Genomic DNA, 16,103 nt, shown 5'->3' with positions numbered 1-16,103 from the left:
TTCATATTTGTGTAGGTGAAAAGTTGCTTATTGTTACTGTCACTGGTCTCATTCTTAAATGCTCCAAATATGGCAGTAAAAGGTAAAACTACCATCTGGCTTAATGAAATATTTATAACAGGCTTAAATTATCTGGTCCTTAACTAGTGTGTTCTGTGCACAATCAAGTTAACACTTACTGTATGTATTTTTGGCATTAATTTTCATTGATCTTTGCCAAAGTTTCTGTTTGTTTTTTCTGCCTAAATATGTGTTGCATATGTAAAGGGTACTGGAAGACCTCCTGCACCCCATTTTTATTTTTCTAAGGGCTTTTCTATATACTAGAATTGACTTTTACACAAAGTTAACATAGACTGCTTCAAAGTTTACATCCTCTTCTTTTGTGAACATTTTAGGTACTCCAGGACGAAATGGACCCAGATGTTTATCCGTTCTCAATTCCTGTGAGTTCTCACATTTTATTTTTTCTCCCTACTTAATAATAGACAACACCTCTGGGAGGTCCATGCAGGCATGTAGGATAATAGATTATGGATATAATACCTTGTTTCATGGAAGAAGTAGCCTAGCAACAAATTTAGTAAAAGTTGTTTTGTCAGATTTATCAAGTTTTTATTTTCTATACATTTAAAGTGCCTTTAGTTTTGGGTCATTAGACCACCCAGCTCTTAAAATATGTGGAGTATGTTCCATTGAGTTACCTGTGTGTTTTTAGGCGTGTAATGGGTGTGTTTTGATTCGGCTTTGGATTAAGCTGTCTTGGAGGACAGTGATTCGCTTCGGTGCTTTGGATCACTGTCTTTTCATTTTGACCAAATCTGTTTTAAATGGGCTGCAAGGGAAGCTTCGCACAACCCTACCCAGCCAGGCAGGGCTTGGACCCCCAGTAGGGAGCAGGATGGGGCCATCAGTGGCTTATCTGGGGGAGGGGGAAGACCGCTGCACTCCGTGTAGGCAAGGAGATCCCCGTGCAGATCTTTGATCCTGTCATGCTGGGTTGCGGGGCAGGGAAGCAGTGCAGAGCAGTGAGTAAGCCTGCTGGTCCCTGCCATGTGACTTGGCTCCACTGGGAGCAGAGATCTGCGCTGGGGTCTTCTTGCCACTGCTGCCCGCCCTGTTCTACCTCAGTGATGTGGGGCTGCATGGGGTGGGCAGCAGTGGGGAAGAGACTCTGGCACAGATCTCTGCTCCCTGCAGAGCCAAGTTGCATGGCAGGGCAGTGCTGGTCCCTGCCATGTGATCCAGAGATCCAGGGCTGCATGGAGTGGGCAGTGATGGGGAGGAGACCCTGGTGTGGATCTCTGATCACTGCGAAGCCAGGTCTCACGGTGGGGATTCCTCAGCCCCTGGTTTGATTTTTCCCCCAGCTCTTCCTGGGTGTGTGGGCCCCTGGATCTGCACACCAGGCTTCAGCAGGCTGGGGCCAGCGGCAGCACCGCAGTCTTCCTGGTGCTTAGCACAGGCTGTGCCAAACAGCTGCTGCTGGCCTCAGTCTGCAGCAGCAGCCTTCTGAAACACTGTGTGCAGACTGGGGACCTGCGCCCCGCAGGAAGAAGCAATTGGAGAGAGCTGGGGAATCTAACCAGGAGCTAGATGTCAGTATAAAAGCAGTCCTTCCCCTCCCTCTTATTAGTTTTTGTTTCCCTGCAAGCCCGGCTCCAAAACACCAAAGTTCTCCGAAACATTTTCAAAACATTTCAGAGCCTTCCGATTTTTTGTTTGTTTGTTTTGGAGCTGTTTCGGAGCCTTCCGTTTCTATTTTAAATTTGGTCTTTTGGCACTGAAATGGCCCGAAACACCTCTGAAACAGAACAGCTGACAAAATTTCACACAGCCCTAACAGAAGTCTTTTATAAAAGAGTGAAAATGCAGAGGTAACAGATTTGTGTATAGTTAATGTTTGCCCTTCCATTAATATAGTAATTTTAGAGCAAATTTGTTGATGTGGTTTAGGAAAAATGAAGACTTATGGAAAACAGCAGTATTTTGGATAGTTTGTGGAAATATTCTTGCCACTTTTTTTTAGTGCCAGAAGTCTCAGCATATGTTACTATACGTTCTGTGTGATTGAAAGGTTGCAATTAGCTAGACATGTTGTTGTCAACTTCTGTGGCAGGATGAAAAGAATTGGGTAACAAATGGCAGATGGTAGTCTAAGAAATTTGGCTGTGTTTGAAGGCCCTTCTGTTGTATAAAGTTTTCTCCTTGTCTATATTTGTACTGGCACAGACACTTTGTGGTGTTCTTCTCTGCCGGTAGATGGAGACAGAAAATAATCTTTAAATGACATTTCCTTAACTATACAGAGCTTGCCAACTGATTTCAAGATTAGTATGATCTTTGTGAGAAAAGGGACCAGAGGTCTGGGAATCTGAAATTGGTTACCCTTTGCCAAAACTAGAGCTTGTTGTAAATTGCCTGCGCATGAATAGTAACGTATTCTAGATCAATGGAAGACCCAGATTCCTAATAATAATAGGATGTCTGTCTAGTCTAACTGACTAGAATTGCTGAAGTTACTGGGTGGAATTATTCTTACCTACTTATAAAACTGGCCTTCATTTATGAATCAAAAGTTAGATTTCTTATACTGTTTTAGAGAAGTAAAATGTCTGGTGTTTCTTATTTACCAGAGGGGGGAATTTTATTTGGTTCCTTCCCTTGAACTATTCTGTTACCCTGTCATTCATTACGTAGCAATTTAGCATATTTAAAACAAAACAAAACTGTTTTTAATTTTAAGAAATGTTTTGCTAATGCTTCAGTAGAGTTCTGGAGTCTCGCATGTCTCGTATATATACAGAAATGGAAAAGTGAAAGGTTACCATGGTTTAGTCATTTTAGTGCCTTAAGCTGCTGGCTGTGGAAAACTGAACTCTGCAGTGTTTGGATTGAAAAGGTCTGAAATTTAGCAAGAAATAAATTGTACCCTTTAGCTCTTGCTAGTGTTGATCACAGTACAAGACTTCTTTCATAACCCATCTTTATGTGACTGTCCACATGACCAAGATTGCATTAGCAGTAAAGCCAATTTGTAGCTGAATGTTGTTCCATATTGAGTTAATGCTTGGTTTGGTTGCAGTTTGAACTTCATAAAGGAATATGATTTGAATATTGACTCAGAACATGTTTTTGTATCCTTAACATGCCTGTTCAAGGGTCCAAAATGGCATTTTAGCTTTACCATTGAAGTAATGGCATTCTGTGCTTGATTCAGCAAAACACTGAGCCATACACCCTACCCTAAACCATCTCATTAATCTCACACTCTGACTGTTGTTCTTCAAGTTAAAATCCCTTTGTAGTCTACCCTCTGAAATTATTGACACACAATTCGAATCCTTCACTGTATGCAGACAGGGAAGTATTTAGCATTAACAACTTTTTTGTTGCGTTTTTGTAAACGCATTGCAAAGGACTTGCCTATGAATTAATTCAGTAAATAAGTTGACCCATAAAAAGTCTATTTAACCTTTCATGTGCCACCACATTAAAGAAGTGAGAAATGAAGGAAAAGTAGTATGAGAGCTCCTTTGTTTTTTCATTTTCTAGCACAATCCTTTTATTTCAAGAAAAGTCAAATGACCTCAGTTTTTTCTGAAAATAACTGATTGTAATACCAACTAGTGCCACGCAGAATGAGATTCAGTATCTGTTTGTTCTAAAATAGTCTTGGATTCTTACAATACAGCTTTTATTCCAACATTTTTAGACTTCAGTTCCTCCTGAATGCAAGGTTTTCAGAATTGCTTAGTGAAAAGTACAAAGCAAAGCTTCTGCTACTTTTCAGTATGTTGTCTGTGGAGTTAGGAACATGATCTCTGCTTGATCTGCAACAAGATAACAACATTGATTAGAATCTTTCTAGAGTAACTGAACATGTAGCAAAGGAAGTCCATTTGTGTTGAGCACCACTTTAGAAATGTCTGCTATTTCTCTACCAAAACTATCTCCCCAACTTATTCTGAAAGCGGATTTCATGAAAACAAATCTTAGGCACCTAGGTTCCTTTTAAAGTGAATGGGAAGTGTTGGCAGAAGGAAACTGTCCTCTTCAAATAATGCAAGTTATATGTAATATAGAAAATTCAAATATGCCTTAACATGGAGTGTGGATCATGGAGGAGTTCTAGAGTGGCTTGTATTTTTAGCCTTAAAATTGGAACGGCTTAATTTTTCTTGTCCAAGAAATGGTTTAGACAAAACCCATCAAGGAATTAATTTTATGGATTTATGGATAAAGTGTTTTGAACCCATTACATTTTTAGGGTCTTCCTAAGAACAGAAAGATTTGTTAATAATTGTTTAAGGAAAGACCATACTTATTAGCATTATGTAAAATACCAAATCCATTGCACAACAGGCTGCCATGGCTAATACTTGAAAGAAATGTTCCCCACAGGGCTTGATCTTGTATTGAATTTTGATGCACCTGCTCTCCAGCCCAGGTTCTGCAAATGTGTTGGGCACCCAGTCTCCCTATGGAATGCCAGGTGGAGAGGTAGGCCAACCAAAAATTGCACATGTTGAGTGGGAGACCAAGAAGACCTTAGTTGAACAAGAAACACCAAACACTGGGCTGTGAAGTTACAGCCCTTTCTGGTCTTGGGTGCTGTAGTCAAACCTGTTTGGAAGTGCCTTAAGTGCATGTAGGTTTCAGACCTTGGCATCTTTTGAACAGGGTTGGCGTTTACCTTTTTGGTATTACATTTGCAGGTTCAGTAATAATCCTCTTTTCCTTGGTAAAGAAATATATGAAAATCAGCCTTGAAATGTCTAGCCACTAATCAGTTTCCTGGCTGCTAAATTAGAGGGGAGCATCTAACAAGGTCAGAGTCCTATGCAGTTGCATGATGTATAATCCCATGGTGGAGAGAGTGAGAGGGCTGGAGAGCATCTGGCACACGGTCACTACTTTAAAAATATCTTCCTTTTTGATAAAGTTAATCCCCCAGTAATTGAAGTTCTTTATTACACTGCATACAGGGTTCATATCTTGCAGTAATGTAACTTTCTGTCCAGAAAGCTGCTTGTAGTATAGGGGCCTTGTTGCACCTTATGCTGTGAGCTGCACTAATGTTGATCAGTGTTCATGCTAGCTTGGAGTTTGAAGCAGTCACACTCTTGGTCTAGAAATCTTCTCTGACTGCCCCTACCTGCAGAACTGTGACTTGCCCCTAGAGGCCTGGTGAGCAGGGGCAGGACTAAGAGCTGTGGCTGTAGGTTGCCACTGGAGGGCTGGTGAGCCAGGACAGGCTTCTATCCCTGCTCAATGGGCTGGGGTTCAAGAGATCCTGGGATACTGGAGGACTTCAACTTGGGCAGCACATCAGTGGAGAATGGCCATACCTTAATGGAACAGGAGCTGGGTAGTGCTGATCAGAGATAATCTTGCCCTGGAGTGACATACCTTTGAGCCATGTAACAAGTTCTTAAAACTATTTTAAACATTTTATTGCACAGACAATCCTAGGGGTTAGAGCTCTAGGAGTCACCCAAAATTACCGTGCAACAAGATTCTAGATGACTTTTAAAGTTTGAATCAAAATGAGGTGTTCACACACTACTGAAGTAATTAAACTGAGCAGTAGATGACAGTGGCAAAGTAAGAGCACTTGTAGTCAGAGCATGATGTCCATTTTAATACTAAAGTTAAAGACACTATTGTACTATGAGTGTTCTGTGGAGTGGATACTCACTCATGACTAGAAATCTCACCCGTGACTCGAATCTAATACAAGTTCTGAGTAAGTTACAGGTGGGTACACAGTTGTGCCAGTTGATAGAAAGCAAGGTTCTGAATAGGATCTTTTGGCTTCCTGTGGTGATTTTAGATACCACTTCCTTAGTTATATGTGACAGTAGATGCTTGAACTTGAAAGAAATGCAGTGTTATTCCTTATTGTTTGATTTGGTCAGATTCTATTTCACCTGTATTTTCAAGGACCTTAACATTAATGGAACTTCTTTGGTAACACACTGTCGTCTTAGACTTAAGATTCTGTTATGGGAAGCAGTGATTTGGAAAAGGGCTTGGATCATGGTAGATAATCAACTGAACATGAGCTCCCAGCACAACCTTGTGGCCAAAAAGGCTAATGCAATCCTTGGATTATACCTGAGCAAATATCTAGGAGTGCGGAGATTGTTTTCTCTGTCGGGAATAACATGGCTCTAGTTCAAGAAAGATGTTAATTACAGAAGGTTTAAAGAGGAGCCCCGAAAATGATTAAATTTCACCTACCTCGTGGTGAAAGATCAAGCAGATTACCAGAGAGGAAGAAGTGACCTGATTACCTACATGGGAAATATAACTTTGATAGCAGAGGGCTTTTTGGTCTAGCAGATAAAGGCATAACACACTATCTGCTGGCTAAAACTATGTAAATATATAGACTTAAAATAAGGCCGCGAATGTAACTAACCATTGTGTTGGAATCTCCATAGGGGACTACTTCTAAATTAAGTTGGGATGCTTTTCTAAAAGAGATGTTTTAATTCAGGGGGTCAAATATATAGTCCATTGATGTCTGAAATGACCCACATACCACCTGCCCTGGCCCTGTGTGCAGTATGGAGGATCAGTCCGGGGTGCAGCTATATGCAGTGTCCCACCAGACTGTCTTTGCCTTCAGGCTTCAGGGTCCAATGGGATCAGGCCACACCAGAGCCACTGTGCAGGGCAGGTCTAGCAGGGTTCTTCATGCGGTGTGCCCTGTGCCAGCCCTCCTGTACCATGTGCAGCCAGTCCATCCTGCTGCACTGCATGCAGTGCACACTAGCACCAGGTTTCTCTCTGCATATAGTAGAGCGCTGCATGCAATCCATACTCCAGACCAGCTCTTTGTGCTTCAAGTTGTGCTGGATCCAGTCCATACATCTCATGCAGACTGAGCCTCAGAGCAGAACCTGCATGTACTACATGCAGCATGTGGGCTGGACTTGGCACTGCAGGTGTTGCACACAGCACAGGTGATTGGTTCTGATCCAGCCTGCAGACGTGCCTGGTGACCCTCCCCTAACCCATGGGGCCAGATGAGTTTGACACCCTGCTTTAGTTATAACAGATGCATTCAATGAAGGTCTAAGGTAAGAGGTCAGGCTAAATCACAACAGTTCCTTCTTTCATAGCTTTGTCTATGAATTTTTACATTTTCGTGTTCAAGTTCCCATCTTAAAAGGGACCAGAGGTCTGGGAATCTGGAATTGATTACCAGTGTGTACCCTTTTGCCAAAACTAGAGAGAGCTGTAAATTTGTCATGATATGAATGGGAGAAAAGTACTCTAGATCAATGGGAGTCCTAAGTTCCAAATGAAATAGGATGTCTGTCTTTCTAGTCTAGCTGACTAAAAAGTAACCTCGGGTTCAAAACACCATGCCTAAGCCCCACAACAGGGGCTTATTTCAGAGGAGTGTTTAGTAATTTGAACACTTTGAAAACCAAAGGAGAGAGCCATTTGACCAAAAACATCATAAAACATATCCCATTATATCTTTTGGTGCACTTGATATTTTTTTCAAAAGAAATATAGTTCTTAATGCCTCAAACATATTCATGGCATAGTCACGTGAGCAGTTTTTGCATCTTTTATATAAGTACTTTGGAGAAGAAGTGAATATGTATAACTAGTCGTTAGTACCTTTTCCAAGTTACTTAACTTGTAATGGGTTTTGGTTGTAACCGTGTTGATCTAAGGACATAGACAGGTACGGTTCTTTGAGTAGTTGTGATTGTCTCTTATTAGACCAATTGAGTAATTGTAAAAAAGTTCTTGGCAAACTTTTGGGTGCAGTCACCCTTCTTCAGGTATAGGGAATCTCTGAACAGCAGGAAAACTCAAACTTTCTTTTTTAAAGGTGTGAAGAATCCATAACTTGCTAGTTGCAAACATTGAACTATAAATACCTTAATTTGTCCCAAAGTTACAAAAATTAACTTATTATTCTAGAAGGCTCACAACCTAGTGGTTTTCAATTTAACACGCATTGTACCTGTTGCAGAAGGAATTGTATTGTGAAAGGCTGAACATCACACTAGCCCCTGTTGATGTTGGCCAAATTAAGGTTTTGTGCGATAATTAGAGGGCTTCCTTTTTTCTGTTCTGAAAGCCATTAAGTGCAAGGTCTGCTCTGGAAGTAATTCTGCTGCCCCTTTTGGGGTTTCTTGTATAAGAATCTATTATATGGTGAACAGATTAGCTTTAAAAACAGTGTCAAGAAATGATTTTCCTGTTTTGCAAATATTAAGATATTCTTCTACTGTCAGGATAGCAGATAGTTATATTCTGATGGCTTTCATAGTATTAACTAAAACCACAGAGACACTGCTTCCTTATAACAAACAGCTTAACATTTACCTGGAATGTGGGAAAGTCATCTTTATGACTGCTATAACATAGGCAGAGCAATTACTGGAATCCAGTTCTAGTTTTAACCAAAGTTTCCACCTCTAACCTGAGAAACTCACTTGATTAAATCTGATGTGATCTGTAAACAGTTGCAGTTAAGTGGAATTTTCCAATAGAAGAACTGTTCTGGTGAAAATTTTAGCTAAATTCTACTCTTTTTTTTCCCTGAAGCAGCAGCAGTGCCACCTCAACTTCTAGTTATTCCTCAACTGAACATAGTGGGGAAGTGATTTTTGTATACATAGACAAACTTAAGTCAAGAATAGGAGGGGGAAAAGTAGTATGCAAGTTGAATGTATTAAGAAACTTGCAGGGAACAGAAAGTTCTAGGTCTCCTTGTTTTCTCAGATATCAGCTGGATACACTGAGCTGCTTGTTCATTGTTTGCTTCTGGCAGCCTTAAGATGCCAACTATAATCTTCTGTAGGTGTCCTGTCTTCTGAGCTGCCTTGACTATTGAAATTACCTAGTTCTTTCACATGATCACTTAGTAACATGCTCTTTGGCTAGAAAGGAATGCTCACATAAATAAAGAGATTGTTATATCTAGACATTGAAACTGATTAAACATAATAACAATGAAATGTAAACCTTACGATTTCACTAAGATAAACTACTGCCAGAGTCCTGGCACAAGATGTACTAAATTAGACTTGTTATGAGTTTAAGAGGATTTTCAGTTGTTTTATCAGTGTTTTATCTATAAGTTAATCTGAAGTTAGAAGTTTCCCTTTTTTCCATTTTATTGAAGGATAAAATTACCTTGTTTTGGAGAGTTCAGGAAGCTGCTTAAGGGAATAGCTGTTACCTTGAGTAACCTTCCAAAACTCTTAGTTGACACTTGACTGGCCACCATGGCAGACTTTTAGCACTTTCCTGATCATATGCTAAAAGTGAGTTTCATAGTAAATCCTTGACTGAGGTTGCTTTCTTGCATAAATGCCTCTCAAATTTTCTTCTATGGTTGATGATGAAGCAAACCTGTTAGTGGCTTGGCCCATGTGAAATTTTATTCTGTATTAGAGTAATTTTAATTACCTCTGCACACTTGGCTAAAAGTTGATTTTAGCACCTTGTGTAGAACTAATTTTTATTTCAGAGCTTCCAGCTTTTTTCTGAGTACTTGTACTTCTCAAATTTCTCCCTACCTAGAGATTTTCAACAGGTGTAATAATGTATAGTGTGGTTATCCTGAATTGCCTCTTGTTTGGAAATGGGGCTCAGGGTCAGAAGAAGTTAGGAGGTAGAGGGAAGGCAAAGAATAAGCTTGTATTCTTGCTTTTCTTGCTAATAAATTATTTGCTTTTATAATTGCTAGATGCAACCAAAAGGTCTTCTGTTTCACTATGATTTTTCACTGCTCAATACTCTGAAACCTGAATATTCAAGATGAAACCATGTAACACTTGGTACCCTCTTCCATTTGTAGATTTCCAAAGTGTGACCTGATAAACCTACGAAGATTGGGAAATGTTAAGGATACCACCCGAACTGGATTTCTACTCTATGATCTATATTTATAATTTAAGACACAATGTCCTCAATTTTTTTTTTTTTAAATGGAACTAGGTATGCCAGGTGCAGTTGTCGGTGAGGGACAATACCTTTTTCGCTCTACGTGCAAACTTGAATCAATGTAATTTAACCCTTCAGTGGACACATGAACCTTTATGGTGCAGTCAAAGGTACCTGAGCATGTTAACTCACTGGCAGCCAGGTTTAAACCTATTTAAGCATAGTCATATATGGTTGTATTAGTGAGAATGTTGAGAGTAGTGCATTTAGTGAAACTAATGCAACTTTTGTAAGAAAAACATGGTAAAAAGGCAGCTAGCTGGTTCATTTGGTCTTGCTCTGGCTATCGTAAATCAGTCTCACTTTACCCAATGGGTCAACTTTTCTTTTCCTATTGCACATGCTGTGGCTAATCACTTAGACCCTATTCTAAGTAGAGTATAAGGTGCTCACTTCTTTGGGGAGTCCTAGCTTGAAGATTTAGTTCCTTGTCAAAGTGTTATGAATACCAAGATCTTTATAAGCCCTGTAGATGATCATCTTGTTGAGAGGTGTAAGCTGTTTATTCTTTATTGGGTTAATTAAATTTTCCCCTTTGAAATGATTGCATACAGCCGGAACATTTGGGTCTTGAATGTTGTAACCTAATTGAGTGCATAAACACTTCCAAAACAAGAATGGCCAAGTGCACATTTGTTAAGGTAGTGGTATGAAATATTAGTCTCAATGATTGTGTGTTGCAAAACTTTCTTTGCCAAAGCTTAGTTTCCCAGGCAAAGGACTATATACAGTGACTTTCACCAAACAGCCACAGCCTGTCCAGGGAGCTGTCATGAACACTGATGCAGAGGCTGTGTGCAGGAGCCTATAGGGAAGTTAATCTTGCCCATATCACCATGTGGGAAGATAATTAAATGTTGGGTAAACCAGACTTGTTTATACCCTTAAATGATGTTTTTGCCTATGTTTTCTTGTTTCAAGTAAAACTTGGCTTTAAGGAGGTCAGCTATCACTGTAATTTCCCTAAAGGGAACAGATTTGGAGGGTTCACACAAGATGGAAACTGTGCAGATGGTCCCTATCAGACTGGAGGATTTGGACAGTTCTGAGCCAGATGACTGCTAGGAGCCTGAAACCCAAAGGAGGTGCAGTCAGATCAGAAAGGGAGAGCAGGGATGCAGTTAGTTTCATAACAGACAGCCTTAATTCTGCAGAAAATAAGAAGCTTGTGTGAATTTTTTTCCCCCTCTAGATCTCTTTATTTAAAGGATTACATCTTCCTATTTTAAGGCAAATTGCCCTACTAATAATTGGTGATTCTGCCTACTGCAATTATAGAGCCCTTTCTTCCAGATAACTCCCTGGAAGCATCTATTCTGAGTGAGTTTAGCCAAAGAGATTTTGGAGGGCAAATCCTATAATTATACATGGAAAATATTAGCTCACTGCTTCTGTAAGCAAAGTGAAATTGCAATGACATTTGTCAGTTTTTTTTATGGGGAGGAGGTATGGGGTTCTTTGTGGTGGGGCTAAAATTTAGAGGGGTGGTTATTTGGAGACTGATCCCATTACATGATGGAATCAACACAAGTGTTGGCAACACTGATTTTGTATTTTGGTAAGTGGAGGATTAATGAGCTCTGTACACAAGTAGGCCAGCATAAAACACGGTGTAATGAACTTTTTCATTTACTACTAGATACTGTTTATGATCCTTTGAGCACAGAAGGGATTCTTTGGTTAGAGGACGGGTTCCCAAAGTTTTTATGCTGTGGCTCAGAAAACTGTGGCTTGGAAGGCCCATGACCTGGCAAACAGCAGCCTAGCAGTCACAGCTGATCACGGCCAAAATTTCTGGCCAGAAGACGAGTAAGAATACCCGCACTCCCTGGGTGGGAAGGTGGGCCAAACCCTGTGCTGCTATGGGCCCTGCAAAAGGAGACATAGCCTCTCTGCCTGGCTTTGGGGAGCCACAGCTTGCTGGTTCACAGCTACTTCTGGTCCAGAAGCTGACCATGCTGTGGACTGGCAGCTGACCCACCATTGCCTGGCACTGTGCCATGGCCCAGGGATTGAAAACCCCTGGGTTAGAAGATAACCTAGGATCAGTGAGGATTTAGTCAGGGAACTTCTGGAGGGACTGGATGTATTTAAGTCAGCTTGTCCGGATGATCTCCACCCCAGAGTGCTGAGCGAATTGGCTGAGGTCATTGCGGGACCCCTGGCACAGCTTTACGAGCACTCGTGGTGCTCTGGTGTGGTGCCAGAGGATTGGGAGAGGGCCAATGTGGTTCCCATTTTCAAAAAAGGGAGGAAGGAGGACCCAGGAAACTATAGGCCAGTTAGTCTTACCTCAATCCTGGGTAAGCTTTTTGAGAGAATTATCCTGGCGCATGTCCTCAAGGGGCCAGCAGGGGAGGTTATGCTTGGGGCAACCAACTCAGGTTCATTAGAGGCAGGTCCTGTCAGACCAACCTGGTGGCCTTCTACGACCAGGTCACAACATCCTTAGCAGTGGACGTAGACTTTCTGGACTTTCGGAAAGCCGTTGACACTCTCACCCCATTCTCATTTTAAAAAAAAAAACAACCGAAAACTAGGGGACTGGTGTCAACACCTACACAGTCAAATGGGTCGCTAGCTGGCTGGAGGGCCACACCCAGAGAGTGGTGGTGGGTGGGTCACTTTCGACCGAGAGGGATGTGGGCAGTGAGGTCCCCCAGGGCTTGGTCCTTGGGCCCCCACTCAACATCTTCATCAGTGACTTGGACGAAGGGGTAAAAAGCACCCTGTTCAAATTTGCTGACGACACTAAGATGTGGGGGGATGTGGGCATGCTAGATGGGAGGAATAGGCTACAATCAGACTTAGACAGGTTACAGGGGTGAGCGGATGAGAACAGGGTGGGATTCAACACTGACAAGTGCAAGGTGATGCACGTGGGGAGGAAGAACCAGCAGCATACCTACAGGCTGGGGAACTCCCTTGTCAGTGCAGAGGCAGAAAAGGATCTTGGAGTCAGCATTGATGCTAAGTTGAACACGGGCCGGCAGTGTGGGGATGCGGTCAGGAAGGCCAACCATACCTTGTCATGCATCCACATGCATTTCAAGCAGGTCCAAGGAGGTGATACGCCAGCCCTCTATGTGGCACTGGTCAGGCCGCAGGTGGAGTACTACATCCAATTCTGGACACCACACTTCAAGAGGGATGTGGACAACATGGAGAGGGTCCAGAGGAGGGCCACCCGCATGATTGGGGCAGCAGGGCAGGTCCCATGGGGAGAGGCTACGGGACCTGAACCTGTTCAGCCTCCATAAGAGAAGGCTGAGGGGGGATTTAGTGGCCTGTTACAAACTAGTAGGGGGACCAGCAGGCATTGGGGGGGGTCCCTGTTCCACCAGGAGTGACTAGAAATAACGGTCACAAGCTGGCAGAGGGTAAATTCAGACTAGACATTGGGAGGCGCTACTTCACGGTCAGGGCGGCTAGGATCTGGAACCAACTTCCAAGGGAAGTGGCGCTGGCTCCTACCTGGGGGTCTTTAAGAGGAGGCTAGACAAACACCTTGCTGGGGTTGTTTGACCCCAGTACTCTTTCCTGCCATGGCAGGGGGTCGGACTTGATGATCTGCTCAGGTCCCTTCCCACCCTACAAACTAGGAAACTCTGAGCCGTTACCATGAGGCACCATAGGGGTAAAAGCAGCTGGCTGGAGTCAGCTGGATAGGAAATAGATAGTAGGCAGCCTGGAAGGTGGAGCTGTAAGGCCTGAAAGCTGAACAGGTCAGAATTTTTTAGTAGAGGGTCAAGCACAGTAGGAAGGAAATTTGAAGCAGTTTTTATGTGGTTACATTTATAGCTGTATACAGGGCTGTTGGGAGAGACTGAGACAGAAACAGAAGCAGTTTTGTTTAAATTACGGGCACAGTTAAAGAAACTGCCTAGACGGTTTGTCTGCAGTCTTAATCAAGGAGTTGTTTTCAGTGTTTGAACTGTGAAAGTGTCCTTGGGAGCCTCTTGAGAACGTACTGAGCCTACTGAGAACCAGAAACTGGAGAGCCCCTTTATCACTTGCTTCCAGGCTCATGGTCTGCCTAACATACTAGCAATGCAGAGGCAATGTGTGTTCTACAATGTGAATTCAACTACATTTTGTAGTGGTGTCAGTGAAAATACTCTATTGTAGGCTCCATAACAGGTCTGATGTTTGCCATTCTGCAGTTGTGCTGTGGTGCTCCTGGGCTCATTACACTCATTGCATCAAATTTCATGTTATTACCTGGAGACCAGAACAAGGCAACCATATTCTATCTTTAATTCTTGCTAATGTGGTAAATAAGACCCTAGAGAATTTAAACAAGTTCATTGTCTCAAGTGCCCCCAGTGTCTTGAGCAAATAGTGGTCTATCCTGGAGAGTTGATGATATAAGAATACCCAAGTGATGGGAGAGAGAATAATGGGTTCTAGTCAAGTAAGATTACAGCTGTTTTCATGTGTGGTATTACCTTTTATGGATGTAGACAGTTTTTATTAATCTGTTTATATACCAACATGGGTTAAAGGAATTGATGTGGGAGATGAGACGCACCAGTGGGGAGTAAGAATTCAAAAAGGATGTGGAGAAGCTTGAGAGAGTCCAGAGGAGAGCCACGTGCATGATCAGAGGTCAGGAAAACAGATCTTACGATGACAGGCTGAGAGCCATGGGACTCTTTAGCCTGGAAAAGCGCAGGCTCAGGGGTGATCTGATGGCCACCTACAAGTTTATCAGGGGTGACCACCAGGATCTGGGGGAACGTTTGTTCACCAGAGTGCCCCATGGGATGACGAGGTCGAACGGTCACAAACTCCTGCAAGACCGTTTCAGGCTGGACATAAGGAAGAATTTCTTTACTGTCCGAGCCCCCAAGGTCTGGAACAGTCTGCCATCGGAGGTGGTTCAAGCGCCTACATTGAACACCTTCAAGAGTAAATTGGATGCTTATCTTGCTGGGATCCTATGACCCCAGCTGACTTCCTGCCTTTTGGGCAGGGGGCTGGACTCGATGATCTTCCCGAGGTCCCTTCCAGCCCTTATGTCTATGAAATCTGTAAATCTATGAAGAAGGGATTTGGGATATCTGATATGATATAGGTGAATGATCAAGTTCCCAACTTTGACCTCTGATAGAATGTAGGGCTGTGGAGCCCGAGTCCTTGGTTCATTCCTTGGGTGAAGTTGTTCAGAGTAGGAGCTGTGAAGGCTCCTTGTCCTGGAGTGGCTGTTTGTGTAGAGAGCATGGAAAGACTGGGTGGATCTACTTTCTCCTCATTGGTGGCTGCTGAGATGGCAGTTAACTGAAGAGGCAAAAAGACCAACCATTTCTCTTCTTTACAAGAAGAGAGTGACTTGTATAAATTAGAGTTAATTATCATAAAAACAAGTGAGCACTTCCAAATAATAAATTAGACTAAAATAGAAGTTTGTGTTTGGGTACTTACCTCTGCTGCTTTTAAGTTCAGCAGTTCAACTAGAAATACTGAATTTGTTTGGCTGTATTGTTTTAAAATACACCAGGTGCATTTTTTGTGCTTAAACTGCATTGCTTATCTTAAATGCATTAAATGAGGGAAAACTTGATCTCTGGGACCCCTAAGAGAGAGAGAGGAAAAAAATTGTATTGTTTCAGGGACTTGTTAATTGTGCTTATGATGGTTTTTGTATCTGGAGATCAATCTTTATCAGTAAAGTTTGCATCTTTAAGATTAAGCACTTCATTGACCTTTTTTAAATTAAATGAAAGAGCTGCAGTGCCAAACTGCAAAAAGGAGTAGTAGCTCCCTTAGGATCCTTTTCAGTATTTAACTGCTCTTACAGAATTGTATTGTGAACATGTGGATTTGTAAATATGCACATAGATGATGTAGTAGTAGTGGTGTTTAATATGTTTTAAAAAAGTGTCTTTGGTTAAAAAAAGTAGTTAAATATTTTTCTAGGAAAAAACCCCACGTGAATGGGAGGAAATTGTTGACATGTAATCAGAATGTAGATGAATGAAATAATTATGTTGAGGGGAGGAGAGCCAAAATATACCTTCAGGAATATTTAAGTAATTTTCTCCCCAACAGTCTCTGAAGACTAATTTATATGACTGGTGACATTATTGGATGATAGTCAGCTGGGGAGACCACCC

General features: G+C 42.0%; 1 protein-coding gene across 2 annotated transcripts in view; it reads left to right on the top strand.

Moving 5' to 3' along the window:
• The window catches only part of MTUS1 (microtubule associated scaffold protein 1), a 162,352-nt gene that overhangs the window by 71,358 nt on the left and 74,891 nt on the right, over window positions 1-16,103 (top strand). For both annotated transcript variants that reach the window (XM_090036017.1, XM_090036019.1), the window contains exon 7: window positions 399-446. In XM_090036017.1, coding sequence (XP_089892143.1) covers window positions 399-446 — 48 coding nt within the window. The remainder of the gene's footprint in view (window positions 1-398; window positions 447-16,103) is intronic.

Source organism: Crocodylus siamensis, chromosome 2, assembly GCF_052110815.1.
Source record: "Crocodylus siamensis isolate JL-2025a chromosome 2, ASM5211081v1, whole genome shotgun sequence".
Classification (NCBI taxonomy): Eukaryota; Metazoa; Chordata; order Crocodylia; family Crocodylidae; genus Crocodylus; species Crocodylus siamensis.
Note: the sequence above shows the minus strand (reverse complement) of the source record. Positions and strands in the feature narration are given on the sequence as shown.